At 42.3% G+C, this 23,959-nt stretch overlaps 1 protein-coding gene across 8 annotated transcripts in view; it reads left to right on the forward strand.

The window, feature by feature from the left end:
* Positions 1-23,959, forward strand: part of AFAP1L2 (actin filament associated protein 1 like 2) — a 216,822-nt gene that overhangs the window by 123,261 nt on the left and 69,602 nt on the right. For all 8 annotated transcript variants that reach the window (XM_077454971.1, XM_077454975.1, XM_077454973.1 and 5 more), the window contains exon 5: positions 7,849-7,939. In XM_077454971.1, the coding sequence (XP_077311097.1) occupies positions 7,849-7,939 (91 nt within the window). The remainder of the gene's footprint in view (positions 1-7,848; positions 7,940-23,959) is intronic.

Raw genomic sequence — 23,959 nt, forward strand, 5'->3', positions numbered from 1 at the left:
GTATTCTGCTACATATTTTTTGGTAAAAAAAATCCCAGTAAATGTATATTGATGTATACGCTAGAAATTTTGCGCAAACTAATCTCTGAAATATATTCATGGAATCTTTTTATTTTTTTTTACTAGTAATGGTGGTGATTAGTGACTTATATTTGGACTGAGATATTGCGGTGGACAAATCGGACACTGACGCGTTTGACACACGTTTGGGGAACAGTGACACTAATACAGTGATCAGTGCTAAGATATGCACTGTCACTGTACTAATGTACAGAAGGAAAAGATCCCTGTAGCCACACATCCGTGCAGTCCCTAGAATTGGTGTGAAAGTGGCAGCTTGGACTGCATTCAGACCACGCCCCCATTGCATTTTGCTCCGCTGCTCGGAGCTTAGTCATAGGGAAGTTTACTAATGACACTGGCTGGGAAGGGGTTAACATCAGGTGCGATTAAAGGGTTAACTGTGCACCTAGCCAGTGTTAGTGCACTGTGTGGGAGGTACTTTTTCTAAGGGAAGGCATGCAGGAACACAGGACCCATGCCTTCTGCACTGACAGAACAGTAATCTGCCTTGTTTACCTAGGCAGACTGCCATTTTGCCTCTGTATTGAATGATGGGTGGGTACTGGTGGACATCGAGTCCATGGTACCTGCTGAACGGCTCCCGCTGTGCATAATTACGTCTGTGCCCACTACCCAGAAGTGCAGGTTGAAGTATATATACATGATCCTGCGCACAGCCACCCTGTAGCAGTAAAACTGCTATAGAGCGGATGGCAAGAGGCTAATCAATGTTCCCACTACAGACTGCTGAGGTCCGAGGGCCACATATCATGTACCAAAGGGCTGCATGTGGCCCTCAGGCCACAGGTTGGGCATCAGGGTTCTAAAGGGATCCCACAGGTATGGTACATGGGCCGACCATATAGAGTAGTGCATTACAGTGCATTGCGGACTACAACACATGTGCGTTACGGTGTTAAGAATGAATGACACCACAGCACCGGCACTTTGCACAAGCTAGTGCACGCATTCGTTCATCACACAGGTATAACCCGGCTTTAGAGGAATCCTGAAAACAGCCCTTTACCAAACACACAGTCCTGGTCAGATTCCGATCTGGTGGTTGCAGATCATGGATGGCTTCTAAACATTCCCTCAGCCCCTCTGAGTCTGTCAGTGAAGGGGTTATCCTCCACTAGACTCGATTGTGCCAAATATATCTCCCAATTTTCCGTGGAGTTCTTGTGAAGCGCAGAGAAAGCTGTGAGTCATAGTGCGGGGGGGACGCAGTGATCCAGAGGGGTCACCCCCCACCCTTCTACTGACAATAATACAGAATACAGAGCTGGGATCTGTCCCTCTGTTCCCACACAGTTCCTGTGACCCCAGAAAACAAACAGACGCATTATATAGAGCAGTGACGGCCCAGCCGAGACCTTTCCACGCTGCTAATCGCCACCCTCACAATGCAGAGCCATGCTGTGTGCAAACAGACCTCCGGCAGAATGGTACCATGAATTTATATTCTATATATTATTCTAGATTAAATATACTGCAACTGTGCAGAGACAATACAAAGAGGAACAACAGATACTGAGAATTACACTCAGCATACAGGACAGGAGAAATGGTACTGCGCAGAGTCCATACACACAGAGTAATGATAGATACTGAGAATTCCCAGCATACAGGACAAGAGAAGTAGTACTGTGCAGAGTCCATACATACAGAATAAGAGCAGATACTGAGAATTCCCAGCATACAGGACAAGAGAAGTGGTACTGTACAGAGTCCATACATACAGAATAAGAACAGATACTGAAAATTACACCCAGCATACAGGACAAGAGAAATTGTACTGTGCAGAGTCCATTCACGCAAAATAAGGACAGATACTGAGAATTACACCTGGCATACAGAACAAGAGAAATGGTACTGCTCAGAGTCCGTTCACGCAGAATAAGGACAGATACTGAGAATTACACCCAGCATACAGGACAAGAGAAATGATACTGTGCAGAGTCCATACACACAGAGTAAGGACAGATACTGAGAATTCCCATATAGGACAAGAGAAGTGGTACTGTGCATATGCCATAGATACAGAATAAGAACAGATACTAATAATTACACCCAGCATGCATGACAAGAGAAGTGGTACTGTGCAGAGTCCATAAATACAGAATAATAACAGATACTGAGAATTACACCCAGCATAAAGAACAAGAGAAATGGTACTGTGCAGAGTCTATACATACAGTGTAAGGACAGATACTGAGAATTACACCCAGCGTACAGGACTAGAGAAATAGTACTGTGCAGAGTCCATACATACGGAATAAGGACAGATATAGGAAATTACACCCAACATACAAGACAAGAGAAGTGGTACTGTGCAGAGTCCATACATACAGAATCAGCACAAATACTGAGAATTACATCCAGCATACACAAGAGAAATGGTACTGTGCATCTGGTCATTTGTGGAATTTTAAATCAAGAGGAATTTAGGCTTTTGGACCAAGAATATTGTCCTTCCATTAGGAAGGAGTGACGGGCACACTGGAACATTTTTGAACCTGTTTGGCAATGTTTGGAATGTTTTTGATTCGGAGCCGTTTGTTTATGCGGAACTGATCTCATCGGTGGAGTCATTGGAAAGATGGGAAAGTGTTTTTATATTTAGTTTCCCTGATCGATGACCTTACAGGTCCTATATACACACACGTCATGTGCTATCTGTGAAATAAAACATGCAGGTCTTCTGTTATTTCCCTGCTTGGCCTGTCATTTTATCCAGGAAGCAAAGGAGGCAAGGGAGGGGCAGGGGAGTTTATTATGGTCTAGACTTCAAAGAATTATATTTTTGTCATTTTTCTCTCTTGTTTCTCCTCCGGCTTTGAACTGATTTTGTGACTGACTGCAAATTCAGACTAAGAAGTGTGATTTTTCTCGTATTCTTGTTAAAGCTGAACTCTGGGCACAAAAAGAGAGGTTGTGCAGAGGCCAGAACTGTGGGAGGGGCCCAGCAGGCTCCACCCACCACACGATGCCTACAGAAAACTACAGGAGGGGGCGGAGACCAGACCAGTCACCCTGCACAAGGAGAGAGATCAGCAATGACTGGTCTTTATTATAGGAAGTAAAGTATCAGACTGGATTACTACACAAATCCATAAGAAATGCAAAAAACACACCAAGATTTAAAAAAAAGAATACACAAGATGAATGTATGTAAAATATATTTATTTGTCCCAGAGTCCAGCTTTAAAATGCGGTCACTTAAGACATCCAGTCATGTGCTTGTTCCTGTTCCAGTGTAACACATAGGTTAGGGTTCCCACTTATGTTATGGGGGCATGTGGACAAGAGGGGCAATCTCTTTGTGAAAGTTGGCAGTTTTCTGGGAAAGGATCCCAGCTTTATTATTTTTTTTCCTATGGGCAACAACTCATATTTTTATCAGTCAGGCCGCGTACACACGGGCGGATTGTCTGGCCAACTAAGTTCGTCAGACAATCCGACAGACAGTCCTACTTTTGAATGAACGGACTTGACCACACACGACGAACAGACAGTCCGCTGAAAGCTTGCGCGATGACGTGTACGGCACGTTACGACGGGACTACAAATTCGACGTCCAATACACTGCAATACAACCTTCGGCCGTGTAAATCCTTTCTGAGCATGCGCCATACTTAGTCCGTCCAACTTGCCTACTCACGAGCGGACTGTCCGCTGAAACCAAGTTTGGACGGACAATATTACGGAAATTCCGAAAGACTTAGTCCGCCAGACTGTCCGCTGAAGCCCACACACGAGCGGATTGTCCGCTGAAACACGTTTCAGCGGACTAAGTTGGACGGACAATCCTCTCGTGTGTACGCGGCCTCAGGCTTATGTATTGTTGGCGAATTGGCAACCATACTCCCCAAGAGTAGAGGGACTCTGCTTTGATTGGGTGATGGCAAGCTTTGGACACCAGTAGGAAGTCCAATTCCAGTTGCAAACTTTTTTTTAAATCGTATCTCTTGCTTTTGTAAAAATATGAAAAGAGCTCTGACCCTGTCCCCCGCAGGCTTACCACTCTGCGATCCAGCGCCCGTTCTCTCCCGGGTTTACTGACGGTACCAGTTTCGGCAGAACACTTCTCCACATTACAAGATCTCCACTCATGCTGTGTTTTCTTGTTTCTTCTGCAAAGTAAATGTATAAAAACTTGTATTAGTTTTGACCATTTTGGTGGTTTAATTCCCTATATATTTCATCCTATTGAATTGTCCCCGGAGTAGATGACAGGTGCCTTTGCAAGTCCCTAATCTTTGGAAACCTTTGTCGGAAAGTTCTTTGTGTTTTCTTCCATTTCCACATTTGTTGTCCAGAGACCATTCTCAAGTGTGCATATGGCAACCCATGCTAAAATGCATGTACATTAACACAAACAAAAAAAGTGTGAATGGGGCCTCAGTGAGGCTGCCTATCACTCCTAAGGGCCAATTGGGACAGCCATACTTTCCACCCTTAGAGCCGGTTCACACAGGGGCGACACGACTTCCAGGACGTCTTTGTGAGGCAACTTGGAGATGACTTTAACATGACTTAGACACGACCTGGGGTGACTTACAACACGACTTTAAGTCGCCCCAGGCCAGGCGACTTTTGCCGTGGCCAATCAGAGAATGAGCTCTGAAGGGGGAACTCCACGCCAAATTTATGAAAAAAAATTGGCGTGGGTTCCCCCTTCGAGAGCATACCAGGCCCTTAGGTCTGGTATGGATTCTAAGGAGAACCCCCTATGCCGAAAAAACGGCGTGGGGGTCCCCCCTAGATCCATACCAGACCCTTATCCGAGCACGCTACCCGGCCGGCCAGGAAAGGGGGTGGGGACGAGCGAGCGCCCCCCCCTCCTGAGCCATACCAGGCCGCGTGCCCTCAACATGGGGGGTGCCTTGGGGAAGGGGGGCCGCGCGCCCCCCCCCCACCCCAAAGCACCTTGTCCCCATGTTGATGAGGACAAGGGCCTCTTCCCGACAACCCTGGCTGTTGGTTGTCGGGGTCTGCGGGCGGGGGGCTTATCGGAATCCGGGAGCCCCCTTTAATAAGGGGACCCCCGGATACCGGTCCCCCACCCTATATGAATGAGTATGGGGTACAATGTACCCCTACCCATTCACCTGTAAAAAAAAAAAAAAGACACACGGGTTAAAATAGTTTATTGCACAGCTCCGGGGGTCTTCTGTCCATCTTCGGGGGTCTTCTCGCCGGACTCCTCCACTATCTTCTGCTAGCTCTTTTGCTAGCGGAGGAGCCCGGCTTTCTTCTTCTTCGCCACCGCTCTCTTCTTCTGACTTCGGGGGTCTTGTCCCCCTCTTCGGTTCTTCTTGCCGGGCCACCGCGCCTTCTTCTAGCTCTTTTACAGGTGGTGGCCCAGTCTCCTGTCGCCGTCTTCTGTTCTTCTCTTCTTCTATTCAGATGTTGCCTCGTCGCTGCCTCCGCTCACAGTGGCAAGGACGCGGCACGCTGCGACTTATATAGGGACATCACCGGATGATGTCCCCGCCCATTATGATGTCACAGTCCCAGAGGATATATATATTTCGGCGTAGGGGGTTCCCCTTGGAATCCATACCAGACCTAAGGGCCTGGTATGCTCTCGGAGGGGGGAACCCACGCCAATTTTTTTTCATAAATTTGGCGTGGAGTTCCCCCTTCAGAGCTGATAATTCCATGAGAGTCGCCTCCATATAGACAGAGATCCGACTTGTAGGCGACCTTCATTGAAATCAACGGGTACCAGTCGCCTTCAAGTCAGATTGAAGTAGTACAGGAACCTTTTCTGAAGTCGGAGCGACTTCAGTAGTGTGCATTAAGACGGCTCTCATTCACTTACATTGATTTTTACATGTTGTCCGACCTGAGACGACAAAGGGTGACCTGAAGTCGGATCTGAGTCGCCCCTGTGGGAACCGGCTCTTAAGAAGACCACTGTCTCCCAAGATCCTGTGCTAGCACTGTTGAATAAATGGAACAGGTTCATCTGAGCTACTATCTCCTGTGTAATGCCTAGTGAGCTTTAAGAACACAGCACTCAGCCTGTGAAGTCTCTGCAAACCTCCATGTCTAATCCATGCAAAAAAAGGAGAATAGCTGGTGCCATGAAAGTCGGCTAAAAGATAATTTTATTATTGCAGGTGAACAACAGTCAAATAAGCGAATGCGTTTCGGCCATCAGGCCTTAATCAGGTCTTGAAGACTGAAATATGTTGGCTTTTTTGACTGTTGTTCACCTGCAATAATAACACACTGTTTTAGCTGCCTTCCATGGCACCAACTGTTGAATAAATGCCTGTCTGTGCTAAAGTGAGCGCAATTCAAGCTTCTACTACAAGTCACAATCACATCCAAGCAGGCTATTGTGAAAGCTTGGAAGACTCCAAAACTCGGTCTCCATGGATGGACCACTTCCTGCCGCCGAGTTTCGACTCTTCACTACTCAAACTCTGAATAGGAAAATAACCTAATATATCCTGGCTTCAACCACACAATATACTTGTGTATACAATACTTGTCAACCCAAGAAAGAACCTGTATCCCCCATTTTCCCCACTCATTACCCTGCTCCCCTTTTCTTCTAAATCCGAATCGCTTTTCTTTTTACCTCTTAACCTGGACTCATGTAACTGTATTACATTTACTAATTTTACGCACTAGAATATAATGTTCTAATGCTCCACAATTCCAAAATCAACCGACCTACCAAGGAATACATTATTCTAGTACAGTGATATATATTGTATTTCAGAATTTTCTTGATTGTGAATGACTTTGTACATAATTTGTATTTTGGACAATGTAACTTATTTTGATTTTCAAACCAGAATCAGGGCTTCTGTGCAACTTCCACATGTCGGCAGAGGTGATTGATGAATGTGGCAATCTTATGGCAGTTCAGTTGTAAAATATTTAAGGCTAATCATAAGCAAGTGACACTCTGCTTATAACGGATTACATGCTGCTAGGAGCAGTAATGGCTCGCCCAGGCATGTTTTTCCACAATGCACAGAAATATACATGGTGCTTATTGAAGTGCTGCAGAGTCATTCATTTTTAAGGGCACCCCAACACATAGAAACACACTACTTTGCATTGTGATATACTGCCTTTTAATAAGGGTAGATGCACCTTTTTTTTTTGGTGCAATTTTGTGCACTAGGGAGCCCATTCAATTAAATGGCTTGTCATTGTCGGCAATGACAATTAAAAAGGAGAATTCAGCATCTGAAGCAGCTGTCCTTGGCAATCAATCAGCCTCTATCTTTCATAAGTGAACATGCTGATTGGTTGCTATGCACTGCTACTCCAAATTCTATCTGCTGAGTTTTAGATAAAGGAGCAGTAATGGGTGCCTCAGTCATGCCACATCACCCATTATTGCCCTAGTGAAATCTTCCTTAGAGCAGGTCCTTAACATTCCAGTTCTAAGTAGAAAAGTGAAACATTACAAGAATATTACTGTCATCATCAGATGAGGACTGTGGTGAGTTCTAAATGCTGGAGAGGTCATACAAAGAGGGCTAGATATTCAATATCCCTTCCTGTTATTCTTGGGAACATATCTACCCATGTGTGGCCAAACAGATGTCTGCTGTACTCTACTTTGTACCCTGGTTGGGAGTTTACCACAGAATTCTACCCCTGACTTGTTTTGCAGGACTGAGTGGAGTTGTCCTTGAAGGATGATGTAATAGAGAGGCATGAGTTTCTGTCAGGATGCTAAGAGTGGAGAATGGTGTTAATGTGCAGTTGACATTGTGAATGAAAAGTTCTATTGTGTTTTCATCACAGGTCCAGGAGAGAGTACAGGTGTCTGCAGTCAAGGCTGAATCTCCAGAGGGGTACTATGAGGAGGCTGAACCCTATGATGCATCCGTTAACGGTACTTAATTTTTTGCTTTGTATGTGATAAATCTCTGTCTAAGGTCTCTCCTCTGGACTCAACATTGACTTTTTTTGTTTAGTTGAAATATTGTTTATGAAAATGAGGTTATTTGCATTAAATTATTGACACTAGGTAACAATGGCACCTTTTTTATAATAGGATGCTCTTCGGGTATTTTTCCTCTTTATTTTCATCACGTGATCCTGTAGCCAGTGCCCCACTTTCTGTCCCAAGGGAAGCAGTGTTGTCACCCTAAGACAAGAAGTGTGCTATGAATACAGAACACCTCTCCCTCTCCTCAACTCCATAACATGGGAGGTGTTTTGTGGAGCTAAGAGAGACCTGTGAACAATGTAACTGATAACAGCACAGGCAGTGAGCGCAGGAAGCTCAACAAGATCGATGGGCATTTTTTTTGCACTTCTCAAACAGATGTATAACAGAATACCTTTAACGAGATATTTAACAGACCACAAGGGAGCAAATAAGAGAAATTCATGTATACTGTAATTGTTCTCTATGATGTATGGGTCCGGGTTTATATTATCACAAACGGAATCTTGTAGAAGTTGATAGGTGACTTCGTGCAAAGTCAGAGGTGTTCACATGCACTATATTGTCAAAATTATTGGGACGTCTGCCTTTACACGCACACAAACTTGATATTAATATTGAGCTGGTCCTTCCTTTGCAGCTATAAGAGCTTCAACTCTTTTGGGAAGGCTGTCCACAAGATTTAGGAGTGTGTCTATGGGAATGTTTGACCATTCTTCCAGAAGCACATTTGTGAGGTCAGGCAACGAGAAGGCCTGGCTCGCAGTTTCCACTCTAATTTTCATCCCAAAGGTGTTCTATCGGGTTGAGGTCAGGACTCCACCCCAAACTGGCCCATCCATGTCTTTATGGACTTTGTTTGTGCACTGGTGTGCAGTCATGTTGGAACAGGAAAGGGTCATCCCCAAACTGTTCCTACAAATTTGGGAACTTGAAATTGTCCAAAATTTCTTGGTATGCTGACGCCTTAAAAGTTCCTTTCAGTGGAACTAAGGGGACAAGCTCAAGCCCTGAAAAACTTGCTTGCACTATAATCTCCCCTCCACCAAATGATTTGGTCTAGTGAACAAAGCAAGGTCCATAACATAAATGAGTGAGTTTGGGGTGGAGGAACTTAAATGGCATGAACAGAATCCTGACCTCAATCCGATAGCACACCTTTGGGATGAATTAGAGTGAAGACTGTGAGCCAGGCCTTCATTAGTGCCTGACCATTGCTCTTCTGAAAGAATGGTGAAACGTTCCCATAGACACATTTCTAAACCTTGTGGACAGTCTTTCCAGAAGAGATTAAGCTGTTCTAGCTATAAAGGGTGGGCTAACTCAATATTGAACCCTACAGACTAAGACTGGGATGCCATTAAAGTTCATATACATGTAAAGGCAGGTGTCCCAATGCTTTTGACAATAGAGTGTATGTTCATTTCCCAGTGATGCATGTAATTTTGCCAGGTCTGTGCTGTGATATTGTACGAGGTTGTTTAAATTGTGTTCACAAGTCACCAAACAGAGTTCAGGGATGTCGTGTTATTTGGAGCATCAGTGAAGGACACCGGTCTGCCAAGGGCTAATTATTTACTTCTAGAGAAAATATCAACTTCATTTAAAGGGATACTAAAGATAATGTTCTTAGATGAATTGTTCCTAGCAGCAGAGAATGCAAATATATTTTACATTTACACTAATCAGCCATTACGACCACTGACAGATAAGGTGAATAACATTAATTATCACTACACAATGACATCTAAAAGCCAGTGGAATAAGGCAGCATGTGAACATGTTGTCCCTGAAGTTGATTAGTTGAAAGCAGAAAAAAATGGACATCGCAGTTTGTTGTGTATGGGGCTTTGTGGCTGTGGTCAGGGTGTCCATGCTGACCTGTGTTCACAGCCAAAAGCACCTACAGTTGGCACGTGAGCATCAGAACTGGACCACGGAGCAATGAAAGAAGGTTTCCTGGTCTAAAGAATCACATTTAAAAAAAAAAAATTATATATCATGTTGGGTTTGTGTGTGTCGGTTGCTTATCTGGGGAAGAGATGGCACCAGGATGCAGTATGGGAAGAAGTAGTGTAACATGCAAAACTCAAACCATGAAACATAAAAAATGTGATTATGCACTATTGGTAAAATAAGTGTCAAAATCAGATAAAGCAAGTCCGAGGTGCAAATAAGTCCACAGTGTACAGATCCCAAGTAAAGTGAATGATCCAAAATGTTCTTTCCATGATTCCAATTGTGCAATTCCAGTGACACTCCACCAGGTGACAAATCTTCTGACCTCAGTAATACAGAAGGTCATCACGGCGCCTTCCCCCAACAGGGATGTCAGTGATGGTCAACTGGTCCCTTTCACTTCACCTATATTTCTCTCCAGCTCATGCCATCTGGTTAGACCTACTGTATGAAAAAGAAAGAAGGGAATGGATAGTTCTCACTGATGGTTTATTTAAAATTAAATATAGGAATTTAAACCCTCACAAAGAAAGGAATATTTCTCGCTTATAATAAGGCATACCTTACGGAAGCAATTCTGACGGGTCGGACGTAACGCGTATGGGGTGGCAGAATCACACACCAATGATGTCATCACACTTTCTGTGCCAGAGCTAAAACACAGGAGTTTCCCATCTATGGGATCTGAGTGTTATTAGTGGAGTATGCCGCCTTATATGCGAGACTGCACCTTGGACTTGCTTTATCTGGTTTTGACACTTATTTTACCATAATGGATTATCACATTGTTTATGTTTCAGGGATTGATTTTGTTTTGCATCTTACACTATGTCACATTTCCATTATTAGATTTTGTGTGAGATTCATGTATTTTTTTTGGGTAGCCCTATACTGCTTTGTATTTGTAATTTTTTTTTATTGCTGTCTGTGTCCCCATTAGGGAGATTCACCCTCTCTATTTCTCTTTAACTTTATTACTATAAGGGAAAGAAAATCTGTTGTCCCCAGAACAGGAATAGAGGGGAAATCTTTCAACGGGGACACTAGTTTGGTGTTACCAGGGATTCCCTCACTTTGAATGGATTTCCTCTCACCTCCTGTTGGAATATGGGACAGGAAGTGAAGGAAAATCTCCCCGCTGGGACACAGATGGCAAAAAAAAAACAAAAAAAAAAAACACGGGTTGCTCCTTTCTGCCAAGCGTAAAGTATAACTAAAGGCAAAACTTTTTATTTTTTGTTTTATTTTTATTTTTTTAGTTTTGGATAGAGTGAAGAGAGATTAGAACTCCTGTCAGGTTTATGTTGCGATCTGTGTCCCCTTTAAGGTGACTCACCCTCTCTATTTGTCCTAGTGACCACTGTCACTGAGAGTCAAAGTTGCAGAAAATCCCCTATTTTGGGTTGTCCCCAGAACAGGAATAGAAGGGAAATCTACCAGTGGGGACAACTAAGGATTCTGCCACCTTAGAGGGATTTCTTATAGTTTCCTGTTTTGGCTTTGAGACTGGAAGTGAAGGGAAATCTCCCCAATGGGACACAAATGGCAAAAAAACAAACAAACGAGCAAAAAAAAAAAAAATTATATATATATATAGTGGCTATACTCTACTTTATTCAAAATGAAAAAAAGGTTTGCCTTTTAGTTCTACTTTAAACTCTGGATAAAAAAAAAAAAAAAAATCCATCCAAGTTTGTATTTTTAGCTTGGTAAAGTCCCTTCCTTTTTTTTTCTACTGCAATCTGACGTCCTGTTAGAAGGTGGCTATGTTTGTTCTCCATGGCCCCACTGTATGTAGGAGCGTAGCTACCCTCAGTTGCTTGTTGCTGAGTTGGACTATGGGACTTGTAGTGTGCATAGAGCAATGTACAGGACTGCAACTACCGTGAACTGCTTGTCCCAAAAAAGGGCAAGTGAGGGGAAAAGGAGCGGTTCAGGAGCTCATGGAGGACATTACAAGAAGGCAGAAAATAGATGAGGAAATTGGAGCGATATTAAAGACAATTTATTTTTTAAATAATAAACATGTCATACTTACCTGCTCTGTGCAGCAGTTTTGCACAGCGCAGCCCAGATTCTCCTCTTCTCGCCCCCCCCCCCCCTTACAGGCGATCCTGGGCCCTCCCTCCTGCTAATTGCCCCTCAGAGCAAACCACTTGCTATGGGGGCTCCAGAGCAGGCTCACTCCTGAGCCTTAGCTCTGCGTGTCCATTCAGACACAGAGCTGCAGCCCAGCCCCACCCCCTCTCTCTCCTCATTGGCTCACTGGCTGTGATTGAAAGAGGAGCGAGAGTCCCCGGACAGCTGAGGTTCTTGTGCAGATCACTGGAGGAAGATCAGGCTCAGGTAAGTACTGAGGAAAGGGGGGAGCTCCTGCGCACAGAAGGTTTTTTTTATCTTCATGCATAGAATACATAAAGGTAAAAAAACCTTCAGCCTTTACAACCACTTTGAGGGCCAATTCACACCACAAGCAGTCCAATGTGTTCCAATGTGTTCCAATTTTTTTTTTTCATAAAAAACGCATTGGAAAGTAGATTATATGATTTCCAATGGCATAGTTCATACCAGTGCGCTTAGTTCCACTGCATTCCAGTTCCAGGGAAAAAAAAGTAGAACATGCTGCATTTTTCCTGCTTTGGACTGTACTGGAATGCTGTAAAACACATCAAAAACGCACTGGAACGTGCCTAAACATATCAAAAAGGCACTGGAATACACATGTCCTTTTTAAGGCTACATTCACACTTAATCATTTTGAAGATTTGAAGATCAAAAATGCCCACAATTTGAGAGTGCCAGTGTGTGAATGACAAATCGCAGCAACCTTGGGAAGCATGTCACCCAAAAGAAGCCCCTGAACTTTTTTTGGGTGACAAGCTTCCTGCGATGCGTGTTGCCACGACTGCAGCACAATTTATCATGAGACAGTCGCGGCAGACCCACACCGCGATTTCAGGTGTCATTCAAATGAATGGCATCTCAAATGCGAGTCCCGCGATTTGTCATTCACACATCAGTGCTTTATAAATCGTGGGCAGATTGGCAGGAAACCTGTCTGCAATTCAAAATGCTCAAGTGTGAATAAGGTTAAGAGAAAAAGGGGGGGTGGGGCGGGGGGCACTGGACTACATCAAAAACACACTGGAAAGCATCGAAAATGTGTGTAAAAAACAAAACTCGCGTGCAGAAAAGCATCCGGACTGTGTTTCTATGGTGTGAAGTGGTCCTAGATTACAGGCCATTATTAGTGGATGCTGGAGGAAGAAGTTGGGTGATAGAACCGATGTGGATTGTGGTGATTGTATCATGGTGGGTGGCGGGGGAATACGGCGTGCGATAGGAAGTCACGTTTGTCTCTGCGCCTCGGCTCACCGCGGTGGAGGACAGACGTATAATCTGCATTTCTCTTCCTCCTGTGAAGGTTTTTGTTCCACCTTAAAGGCTCGCCATTGAGAACTCCCTTCTCCTTTCATCTCGCTGCTTCCTGTTTGCAGAGACGGTCGGTGTTGCGGATTTTATAGTGAATACGTTCATGTCTCTGTTTAAAGCCAAGTGGTGTGCACAGCCCAGATCCTGTATACCCAGTAAAAGTAGAATCTCATGTAATCATTACCTCTGAACACTGGCCTTCCAGCTGTACAGGCTCCTGTCTTGTATTGAAACGGCTTATTCTGATTTCACTGTACACTGTGAACTTCTCACAATGTGCAATAGAATCTGCAGCAAGTCAGATAGAGTCCACCTCATTTCCTGGCTGGAGGACATCCAGCATCATTCAGCTCTTTCCTCCCCAGTAGTGTCCCTGGCCCGCCCCTTTTATTGGATTGGATTTCGGTTAATGAACGCTCGGCATTGCATGTGAGCGTTACCTTGGCCAGTCTGCAGACTGACATCCACCCATCAAGACATTGTGATATTTGCATAACTCCTCCCAAGTGCCAACCCACTTCTTGTATCAGGGCTATGGCGTGAGAGGAGTACTGAGGCGGGGCGCTGGAATGTTTTAAGGAATCTAGGTACAGCCCCCTGTTGGCTCCTCCCACCAGCCATGGTCTACCTGCATTGCATAGAGAAGCACAAAGGCATCATTGGATTTAATATATATATATATATATATATATATATATATATATATATATATATATATATATATATATATTTTTTTTTTTTTAAATAAAACCTTTTTGGTTTCATTACATGTCATTGGCTTGTTAATGAGGGAAGGTAGGGCGAAAGCGGCAGACTTGCATTAAGAGGGAAGGGAGTGGTTAAGTGCAATCACTGTTCATCACTACTAAGGAAGCACAGTATATAATGAGCAAATATATCTGCTCCCCCCCCGATATACATATGTAAGGTTACTGCGGATATCATGAAAAGATGTTTTCTCGGTCAGGTCACATCTCTGCGCCATGGCATGGTGAGGCCACATGCATTATTGGCACCATACAATACAATGGTAACACCAGAAATGTCATGTGACCATCTCTATGCCAGAGGATTTAACGTGGACCTGTCAACAACTTTATATGAGTAAATCCCTGAAACCACCCAATATACAGTAACTGCGTCCTCTTTAGAAAAGCTCCATCTTTCATCATTAAAATGTCATCCTTGACCTCTAGTCAATGACTTATGCCCTGTACACACGGTCTGAATTTCCGACGGAAAATGTGCGATTGGATCGTGTTGTCGGAAAATCCGATTGTGTGTGGGCTCCATTGGACTTTTTCTGTCGGAATTTCCGACACACAAAGTTTGAGATCGGGATCTAAAATTTTCCGACAACAAAATCCGATCGTTTAAATTCAGATCGTGTGTAGACAATTCCAACGGACAAAGTGCCACGCATACTCAGAATAAATTAAGAGACCACAGCTATTGGCTACTTCCCTGTTTATAGTCCCAACGTACGGGTTTGACGTCACCTTGTTCAGAACGATCGCGTCCGACCGTGTGTATGCAAGACAAGTTTTGCACAAAATCTGTTGGAAAAAATCCAATGGATTTTATTGTCAGAATGTCAGACCGTGTGTACAGGGCATTAGTACCAAGGCTGAAATGACATCATCAGTCTGCTGCAGGCAGGAGGAAGCATTTCCTCAGTCCCGTACCCCCCAACCCCGCCCCTCCGTCGTCAGACTGCAACATTGTATCAAGTCACAAGATGAGAGGCTGCAGCAGTGGCTGATCTGTGTCAGACATTTGTGAGCACAGTCAAAAACTTAGACAAAAGGAGTATATTTTATTGCATAGATGTATCTATGACTGAATATTATGCTCTCTTGTGCACTTCTGCTTTTAGTTTTGGCATGTGTTCATCAGAAGCAATAAAACAGGATATGACCCAACGAAACTGACAGGTGAAGGTTTGATGTAGAACCTGAGCTAAAATGTTTTAGTCTTGAATGGAGTGTGGGAGGATTAGAGCCCCTCCCAGGTTTTTATTGGTGTCCCCGCTGGGGAGATTCAGCCTATTTGTCCTGCTGACTGTTGTCACGCACACAGAAAGCAATGGGAAATCCGACATCATCCATTTGTCACCAGAACAGGAATGGAGGGGAAATCTTCCAGCGAAGACACCTCTGCTGGTGACAAGTGTCCCCCAGCCTGCCTACTCCCCTGTGATTTCACCCAGTGGGCGTATGTCAGCAGATCCCAGCCAATGATTTATGGCCGGGATCTGCTAATCGGCTTTGTCCAATCACAGTCCAGAGCCCTGTATTGACGACCAACACAGGGCTCTGAACAAAGGGAACGATTGCTTTGTTTTATTTCCTGTAGTAAAAATCTGCACATACTATTGTTAGGCACACAATTAACCCCTTGATTGCCCCTAGATGTTTGGAAAGAGAATGTTATGGTAGGTATGGTGCTGCTCTTGTAGCCCAATAATATTGTGTTATACCCTCTGCAGGTTATAACCTAATCTATAAAAGAGGGGGTACAAGTGATTTCTTGGCCAAACCCAATGAAGCTGGGAATATATGTCCCCAATTTGCCCCACACCAAAGTAAATTATGCTCCAAACTATATTATATATTTATGTGGGTTTGAGCCCCAGCCTGTGCTTAACTGCTACACATGGGTTTCCTGTTAATGTCTTCCCTCTATTTTTAAAGAATGAGGTTATAAATTGCCCCCTTTGGGTTAAAATAGGTAGCAAATGGAGATAAATTTAAGTGCTTGTGTTATACCCTCTGTAGTGTTTTTTGTGAATGGATTTAATTGATTGGGTCAGGGGCTTATAAATCAAATGAATTAATTGATCTATATAAAATATATATTTTTTTTAATTATACTAAACCCCCACAAATAATTTCATAAAGTAAAAAATGAAAATAAACATGTGGGTAAAAAAAATGAATCTAGATAAAAAAAATATATATAAATTTTTTTAAATCGGGTGCATTTGATGGAAGTGAGATCAGTAACAAAAAAGAAATATGTGTGACAGCAAATATATATATATATATATATATATATATATATATATATATATATATATATATATATATATATATATATATTAGCTTGTGCTCCAAAACTCCTAATACCCTCAGAGTAATGTACAAATAAGTGAATCAAATATGAATTCAATTATAATAATACCATTTTTGCTCCATGAATTATTATTTACAAAATAATAAAAAAATAAAAATATAATAACTAAAAAATGTAGTGCAATGTAAATATACAAATCTAAATATATAAAAAATGATATAAACAAGTGAGTCAAGTGACCAGTGCTTTATATTGACGACCAACACAGGGCTCAGAACAAAGGGAACGATTGCTCTGTTTTATTTCCTGTAGTAAAAATCTGCACATATTACACACACTATTGTTAGGCACACAATTAACCCCTTGATTGCCCCTAGATTTTAACTTCCTCCCAGCCAGTGTCAGTACAGTGACAGTGCATATTATTAGCACTGATCACTGTATTGGCGTCCCTGGTGATCTCAATGGCAGTTAGTCGTCTTTGCCCCTCACACCCCCCCCCCCCCCCCCCACCATGTCAGATTGCTAGCTGTACTATTGATGTCCAACTAGAAGTCGCTGATTGCTGTCATTACTAGTATAGAATAAATAAATAAATAAATAAATAAATAAATAAAAATTCAGTATACAGTGCATTCGGAAAGTATTCAGAGCACTTCACTTTTTCCACATTTTGTGTTACAGCCTTATTCCAAAATGAATTCAATTAATTATTTTCCTTAAAATTCTACAAACAATACCCCATAATGACAACGTGAAAGGAGTTTGTTTGAAATCTTTGCAAATTTTATAAAAAAAAAAAAAAAAAAAAATCCAATGTACATAAGTATTCACAGCCTTTGCTCAATACTTTGTTGAAGCACCTTTGGCACCAATTACAGCCTCACGTCTTTTTGAGTATGATGCTACAAGCTTGGCACACTTATTTTTGGGCAGTTTCTGCCATTCTTCTTTGCAGGACCTCTCAAGCTTCATCAGGATGGATGGGGAGCATCGGTGCACAGCCATTTTCAGATTTTCTCCAGAGATGACCAATCGGGTTCAAGTCTGGGCTCTGGCTGGGACATTCACAGAGTTGTCCTATAGCCACTCCTTTGTTATCTTGGCTGTGTGCTTGGGGTTGTTGTCCTGTTGGAAGATGAACCTTTGCCCCAGTCTGAGGTCCAGAGTGCTCTGGAGCAGGTTTTCATCAAGGATGTCTCTGTACATTGCTGCATTCATCTTTCCCTCGATCCTGACTAGTCTCCCAGTTCCTGCCACTGAAAAACATCCCCATAGCATGATGCTGCCACCACCATGCTTCACTGTAGGGATGGTATTGCCAGGTGATGATTGGTACCTGGTTTCCTCGAGACATGACTCTTGCCACTAAGGCCAAAAAATTCAATCTTTGTTTCATCAGACCAGAGAATTTTATTTCTCATGGTCGGAGAGTCCTTCAGGTGCCTTTTGGCAAACTCCAGGCGGGCTGTCATGTGCCTTTTACTGAGGAGTGGCTTCAGTCTGGCCAATCTACCATACAGGCCTGATTGGTGGAGTGCTGCAGAGATGGTTGTTCTTCTGGAAGGTTCTCCTCTCTCCACAGAGAAACACTGGAATTCTGTCAGAGTGACCATTGGCTGTGGGCACACAGTGAAAGGAACGGACGTTGTTCCTCGCATTGTGTGAAGTCAGAAATCGTAAGCGACGAGCATTCCATCACTTCCAGTTTCAGCTTTGTTTACCTGGCCGGTAATGGCCAGTAAAGCAGCCGATCAGATCAATCTGAGTCGGCCAGAGGAGAGATCTGGGGTCAAATAGACCGCAGATCTCTCCATAAAGAGGACCTGTCACAACCGTGGTTTTACAAGGGGGAGGTGTTCATCCCTTGTAATAGCAAGGAAGTGGATTACAAAAATAAAAATAAAGTTAAAATGTAAAATAAAAAAAAAAAAGTTTAATAAAAAAAAAAGTAAATTAAAAAAACATTTTTTTAAAGTGCCCTGCAGCCACCCTGGAGCTGTGTGAACCACCTCCATAAAGAGCCAGTCACAGTCGCCTCTCATGCGAATTGGATGCGGAGAAAACACACGTCCAATTCGCAATAGTGTGAACCCAGCCTAATGGTGTTTAAAGTGCTGCCTATTTAGATTTGTAAGTACTGTAATTTGGTGCCGTTCCACGGGTGGAAACAATTTTTTTTTTTTTCCCAATAATTTTTTTATTGAAAGTTTTTTTGTGTGTAAAGCACACATAAACACAAAAACCGACAGAGGTTATGAAAAGAGATAACAAAATGTGAGCATAATCACATGCAAATACAAAAAGCCTACCCCATGTGTAGCGGTTATTACTGACGGGTGAAATTTTTAAGCGTGACATGTTAGGTGTCTTTTTACTCGCCCTAACATCATCTTTTATATTTTACCAACCAATTTGGTATTATATTGTGCTTTTGTGCATTACAATTCATTAAAGTGTATTTTTTCCCAAACATTTGCATTTGAAAAGTCGCAGTGCAAATATTGGGTGACATAAAAATATACAACACCCACCATTTTTTTTCTCTAGGGAATAATAAAAAAAAAAAATATATATATATATATATATATATATATATATATATATATATATATATATATATATATATATATTTATATATATATATATATATACATATATATATATATATATATATATATATATATATATATATATATATATATATATATGTTTGTGAGTTATTTTTCTAGTAAAAAAGCAAAAAAAAAGAAGATGTTTTTTCAATGTAGGAGAGGAATGTCAGGATTGGCCAGGACTGGAAGTAGTTAATGCAGCTTTCATATAACTTGACTTGAGGGGGGCCAGACTGCCCCATCATTGGTGAAAGTGGAAGGAATAGTGCCCCATCATTGGTGTTAGTGGGAGGAATAGTGCCCCGTCATTGGTGTCAGTGGGAGGAATAGTGCCCCGTCATTGGTGTCGGTGGGAGGAATAGTGCCCCGTCATTGGTGTCGGTGGGAGGAATAGTGCCCCGTCATTGGTGTCGGTGGGAGGAATAGTGCCCCGTCATTGGTGTCAGTGGGAGGAATAGTGCCCCGTCATTGGTGTCAGTGGGAGGAATAGAGCCCCGTCATTGGTGTCAGTGGGAGGAATAGTGCCCTGTCATTGGTGTCAGTGGGAGGAATAGTGCCCTGTCATTGGTGTCAGTGGGAGGAATTGTGTCCCATCATTGGTGTCAGTGGGAGGAATAGTGCCCCGTCATTGGTGTCAGTGGGAGGAATTGTGTCCCATCATTGGTGTCAGTGGGAGGAATTGTGTCCCATCATTGGTGTCAGTGGGAGGAATTGTGCCTGATCATTGGTGTCAGTAGAAAGAATAGTGCTCCAAGGGCCAAAAAAGACAAGCAAAGGGCCACATCCGGCCCCCACTTAAGAGACCATGGCATGGTGGGACTTGTAGTTCTGCAACAGTTGGAGGGCCACAGGTTGAGTACTTCAAGGTTATGTTGAAAGTTTCTATCAACTTTATTTGTGACAAGTGGATTGAAGGCAGCTCTCTCATATTCTTCTTGCACTGTAAGCTGCACTGAAACCGTCATGTTTTGTATTTGTGGTTTTTACCTTTTCCTGTTAAATGAAACCCAAAAATAATATTCTCCTTTAACCACTTGACCTCCGGAATATTTACTTCCTGACCAGGCCATTTTTTTGCAACAAGGCACTGCGTTACTTTAACTGACAGTTGTGCAGTCATGTGAAGTTGTACCCAAATAAAATTTATGTCCTTTTTTTCCCCACAAATAGAGCTTTTATTCGGTGGTATTTCATCACCTCTGAATTTTTTATTTTTTTGTGCTATAAAACATATCCAATAAAAAAATTGAAAAAAATTAATTTCTTTATCAATTTAGGGCAATATGTATTCTGCTACATATTTTTGGTAAAAAAAAAAAAAAAATCCCAATAAGTGTATATTGATTGGTTTGCACAAATGTTATAGCGTCTGCAAACTATTGGGATATTTTTATTTACTTTTTATTTATTTTGTTACTAGTAATGGCGGCGATCAGCGACTTATCAGCGGGACTGGGATGTTGTGGCAGCCGGTCAGGACACTAACTGGCACTTTTTACACTTTTTGGGGACCAATGACACTAATACAGTTATAAATGATACACTGGAGAAAAACTGACAATAAAGTGACGGTGTACAATCAATCAAAAAAATTTAACATCACATACGAGAAAACTTATTGCATTCATATTTACTTCTGCTAGAATTGCAATAGCCAGATCCTGGAAATCTCCTATTGTTCCCATTGAATTGGTTAAAAATAAATTGTCATTGGCTGATGACCGGCATATATATATATATATATATATATATATATATATATATATATATATATATATATATATATATATATATATATATATTACAATCTAATATAATGATTAATGAATGTCTCAGCAATATTACTGGACAAACAATGTTCTTTTGACAAAATATGGAAACCCTGGATTGACTATTTATCAGATTGTTTAGAATATACTATTAATCAGTTTTATACTTTTTCCCTAATGTGTACTCCTTTCTCAGTCTATTTTCAATTGTTTTCTTTTATTTTCTTTCTTTATTGGACTTTTTTCCACCCCTTTTGTTTATGTTTGAGATATCTTGGGGACAACTTTTCTTTTAGTACAAGATTCTTTGCAACAGTCAATTAGTTTGTATTTAACATATTTGTGGTTAGATGGTTCTTTTTGAGTCTCTACATAATTCTACCATACTAATGTATTATTTTGACTATCTTATGCTTGCATGATGGAAAACTTTACTTTTTTCTTATTGATATTTCAATAAAAACTATCCATGATGAAGTCCATGTAACAATTGAATAAATAATGACAAAAAATAAGTTATCCTATGTAGACAAATCTCTCAAATACAGGAATAGCTTTAGCTGTGTCTAGCCCGCAATATCAAATAATGTACCGAAGGTTCCTTCCAAAAAGCACAAGGAGGCCGTCCCTTGTAAGTACACATCCCTTGTAATAGGAATCTATTGTGAAAGGTCCTCTTTATAGAGAGATGTGGGGTCAATAAGACCCCACATCTCTCCTCCAGGCTGGAAAGCACGAGATCAAGAACAAAAATTCACCGATCTCATGCTGACAGCTGTGATCGCGGCTTTGTCTACTTCTGGAAACCCAGGCGTGACGTCATAACGCAGCGTCTGGGCCTCCGACGGTCATAGAGATGACTGGTGACCATCTGTCACTGGAAATCTCTATCGTCATCATCCAGTGCTGACTGATTCTTTCTCTGGGCCCCTGATGGCATGGGAGAGCCCAGAGAAGCAACGGATAATGGCGCGGGGGGGGGGGGATGTCTCCTCCCATTGCCTATAAGAACGATCAAGCGGTGGAACTGCTGCTATGATCATTCTTATTGTGCACAGAATCGCTGGCTGGAAAGAATGATATTTGAATGATGTTCGTAGCTGCTGGCATCATTCAGATATCCCTGCACAAACTCAAGAATGTCATATGACGCCCTTATGCCGGCCATACACGGTTCGAATTTCGAAAGAATTTTCTTTCGAAAATCGTATCTAAGAATTTTCGTATGAATTTCGCACCATTAGTGGGCTGCAGCAACAGCCGATTTTCGTGCGGAAATAAAATTTGAGGAATCGGACATGTTGGAAATTTTTAGAAAAACAAACGATTTTCTAATCAATGATGGGAGAATCGTGCGAGAAACGTAATAAGAAAAGAAAATGTACGGAGATAAAAGAAAATTTATGGAGAGAAAAGAAGATTCCCAGCCAAGAAAATTCTTTTCTGTAGCAATATGAGGTGAAATTGAAGGCTTGGTCGGCCGAATTTCGAAAATCAATGGTGGCATGATCGGATCACAAAAAAAACGAATTTTCTGATTTTGAAAAGAAAATTCGTTCGAAATTCGACCGTGTATGGCCTGCATAAGGTATTGAAGTGGATAAACATGGTCTAGGGGTCAGCGTGTGTTCCACCTAGGACTCTGGTACTCGCTCAGTGTGATGTCATCAGATGCTGTTACAGTGATCAGTGCTAAAAAAAATCACTGTGACTGTACTAATGACACTGTTTGGGAAGGGGTTAACATCAGTGGCGATCAAAGGGTTAGCTGTGTGCATGACCAGTGATTTTGTGTACTGTCGGAGGTGCTTTTACTAGGGAAAGCAGGCTCAATGTCTTCCCTCCTGTCAGAACGGCAATCTGCCTTGTTGCAGTTTTTCCTCATTGGCTGATGACCGGCAGGTGCAGTCTGTGGCACTCGCTGATTGGCTACCGCTGTGTGCAATCACAGTGGGAGAAAGCTGCTGGCGGTGCGCATTCACAACCCCTACCCGGAAGTGCAGGATCACATATACAGTGCCTTGAAAAAGTATTCATACCCCTTGAAAATTTCCACATTTTGTCATGTTACTACCAAAAACATAAATGTATTTTATTGGGATTTTATTTGATAAACCAACACAAAGTGACACATAATTGTGAAGTGGAAGTAAAATGATAAATGGTTTTCCAATTTTTTTACAAATAAATATCTGAAAAGTGTGCCGTGCATTTGTATTCAGCCCCCATTACTCTGATACCCCTAACTAAATTCTAGTGGAACCAATTGCCTTCAAAAGTTACTTAATTAGTAAATAGAGTCCACCTGTGTGTAATTTAATCTCAGTATAAATACAGCTTTTCTGTGAATCCCTCAGAGGTTTTTTATGCCGCGTACACACGGGCGGACTGTATGGCGTACTTAGTTCGTCATACAATCCGACGGACAGTCCGTCGTACTTTCGACTGAACGGACTTGACCACACACGGATGCACAAACAGTCCGTCGAAAGCTTGCGCGATGACGTGTACAGCACGTACGACGGGACTAGAAATAGGAAGTCCAATACACAGCAATGCACCCTTCCGCCGTGTAAATCCTTTCTGGGCATGCGCCATTCTTAGTCCATCGAACTAGCACACTGACGAGCGGATTGTCCGCTGAAACCAAAGTATGACGGACAGAATTTCGAAAAATCCGAAATACTTAGTACACCAGACTGCACGCTGAAAAAGTCAGCTGAAGCCCACACACGAGCGGACTGTCCGCTGAAATGTGTTTCGACGGACTAAGTACGCCATACAGTCCGCCCGTGTGTACGCGGCATTAGAGAACCTTAGTGAACAAACAGCATCATGAGGGCCAAGGAGCACACCAGACAGGTCAGGAATCAAGTTGTGGAGAAATTTAAAGCAGGGTTAGGTTATAAAAAAATAAGCAACGTCTCACGAAGCACTGTTCAATCCATCAACTGAAAATGGAATGAGTATGGCAGAACTGCAAACCTACCAAGACATGGCCGTCCACCTAAACTGACAGACCGGGTAAGGAGAGCATTAATCAGAGAAGTAGCCAAGAGGCCCATGGTAACTCTGGAGGAGCTGCAAAGATCCACAGCTCAGGTGGGAGAATC

Source organism: Lithobates pipiens, unplaced genomic scaffold (assembly GCF_037356315.1).
Source record: "Lithobates pipiens isolate NorthernLeopardFrog02 unplaced genomic scaffold, aLitPip1_a1.2 Scaffold_25, whole genome shotgun sequence".
In the NCBI taxonomy this organism is placed as follows: Eukaryota; Metazoa; Chordata; class Amphibia; order Anura; family Ranidae; genus Lithobates; species Lithobates pipiens.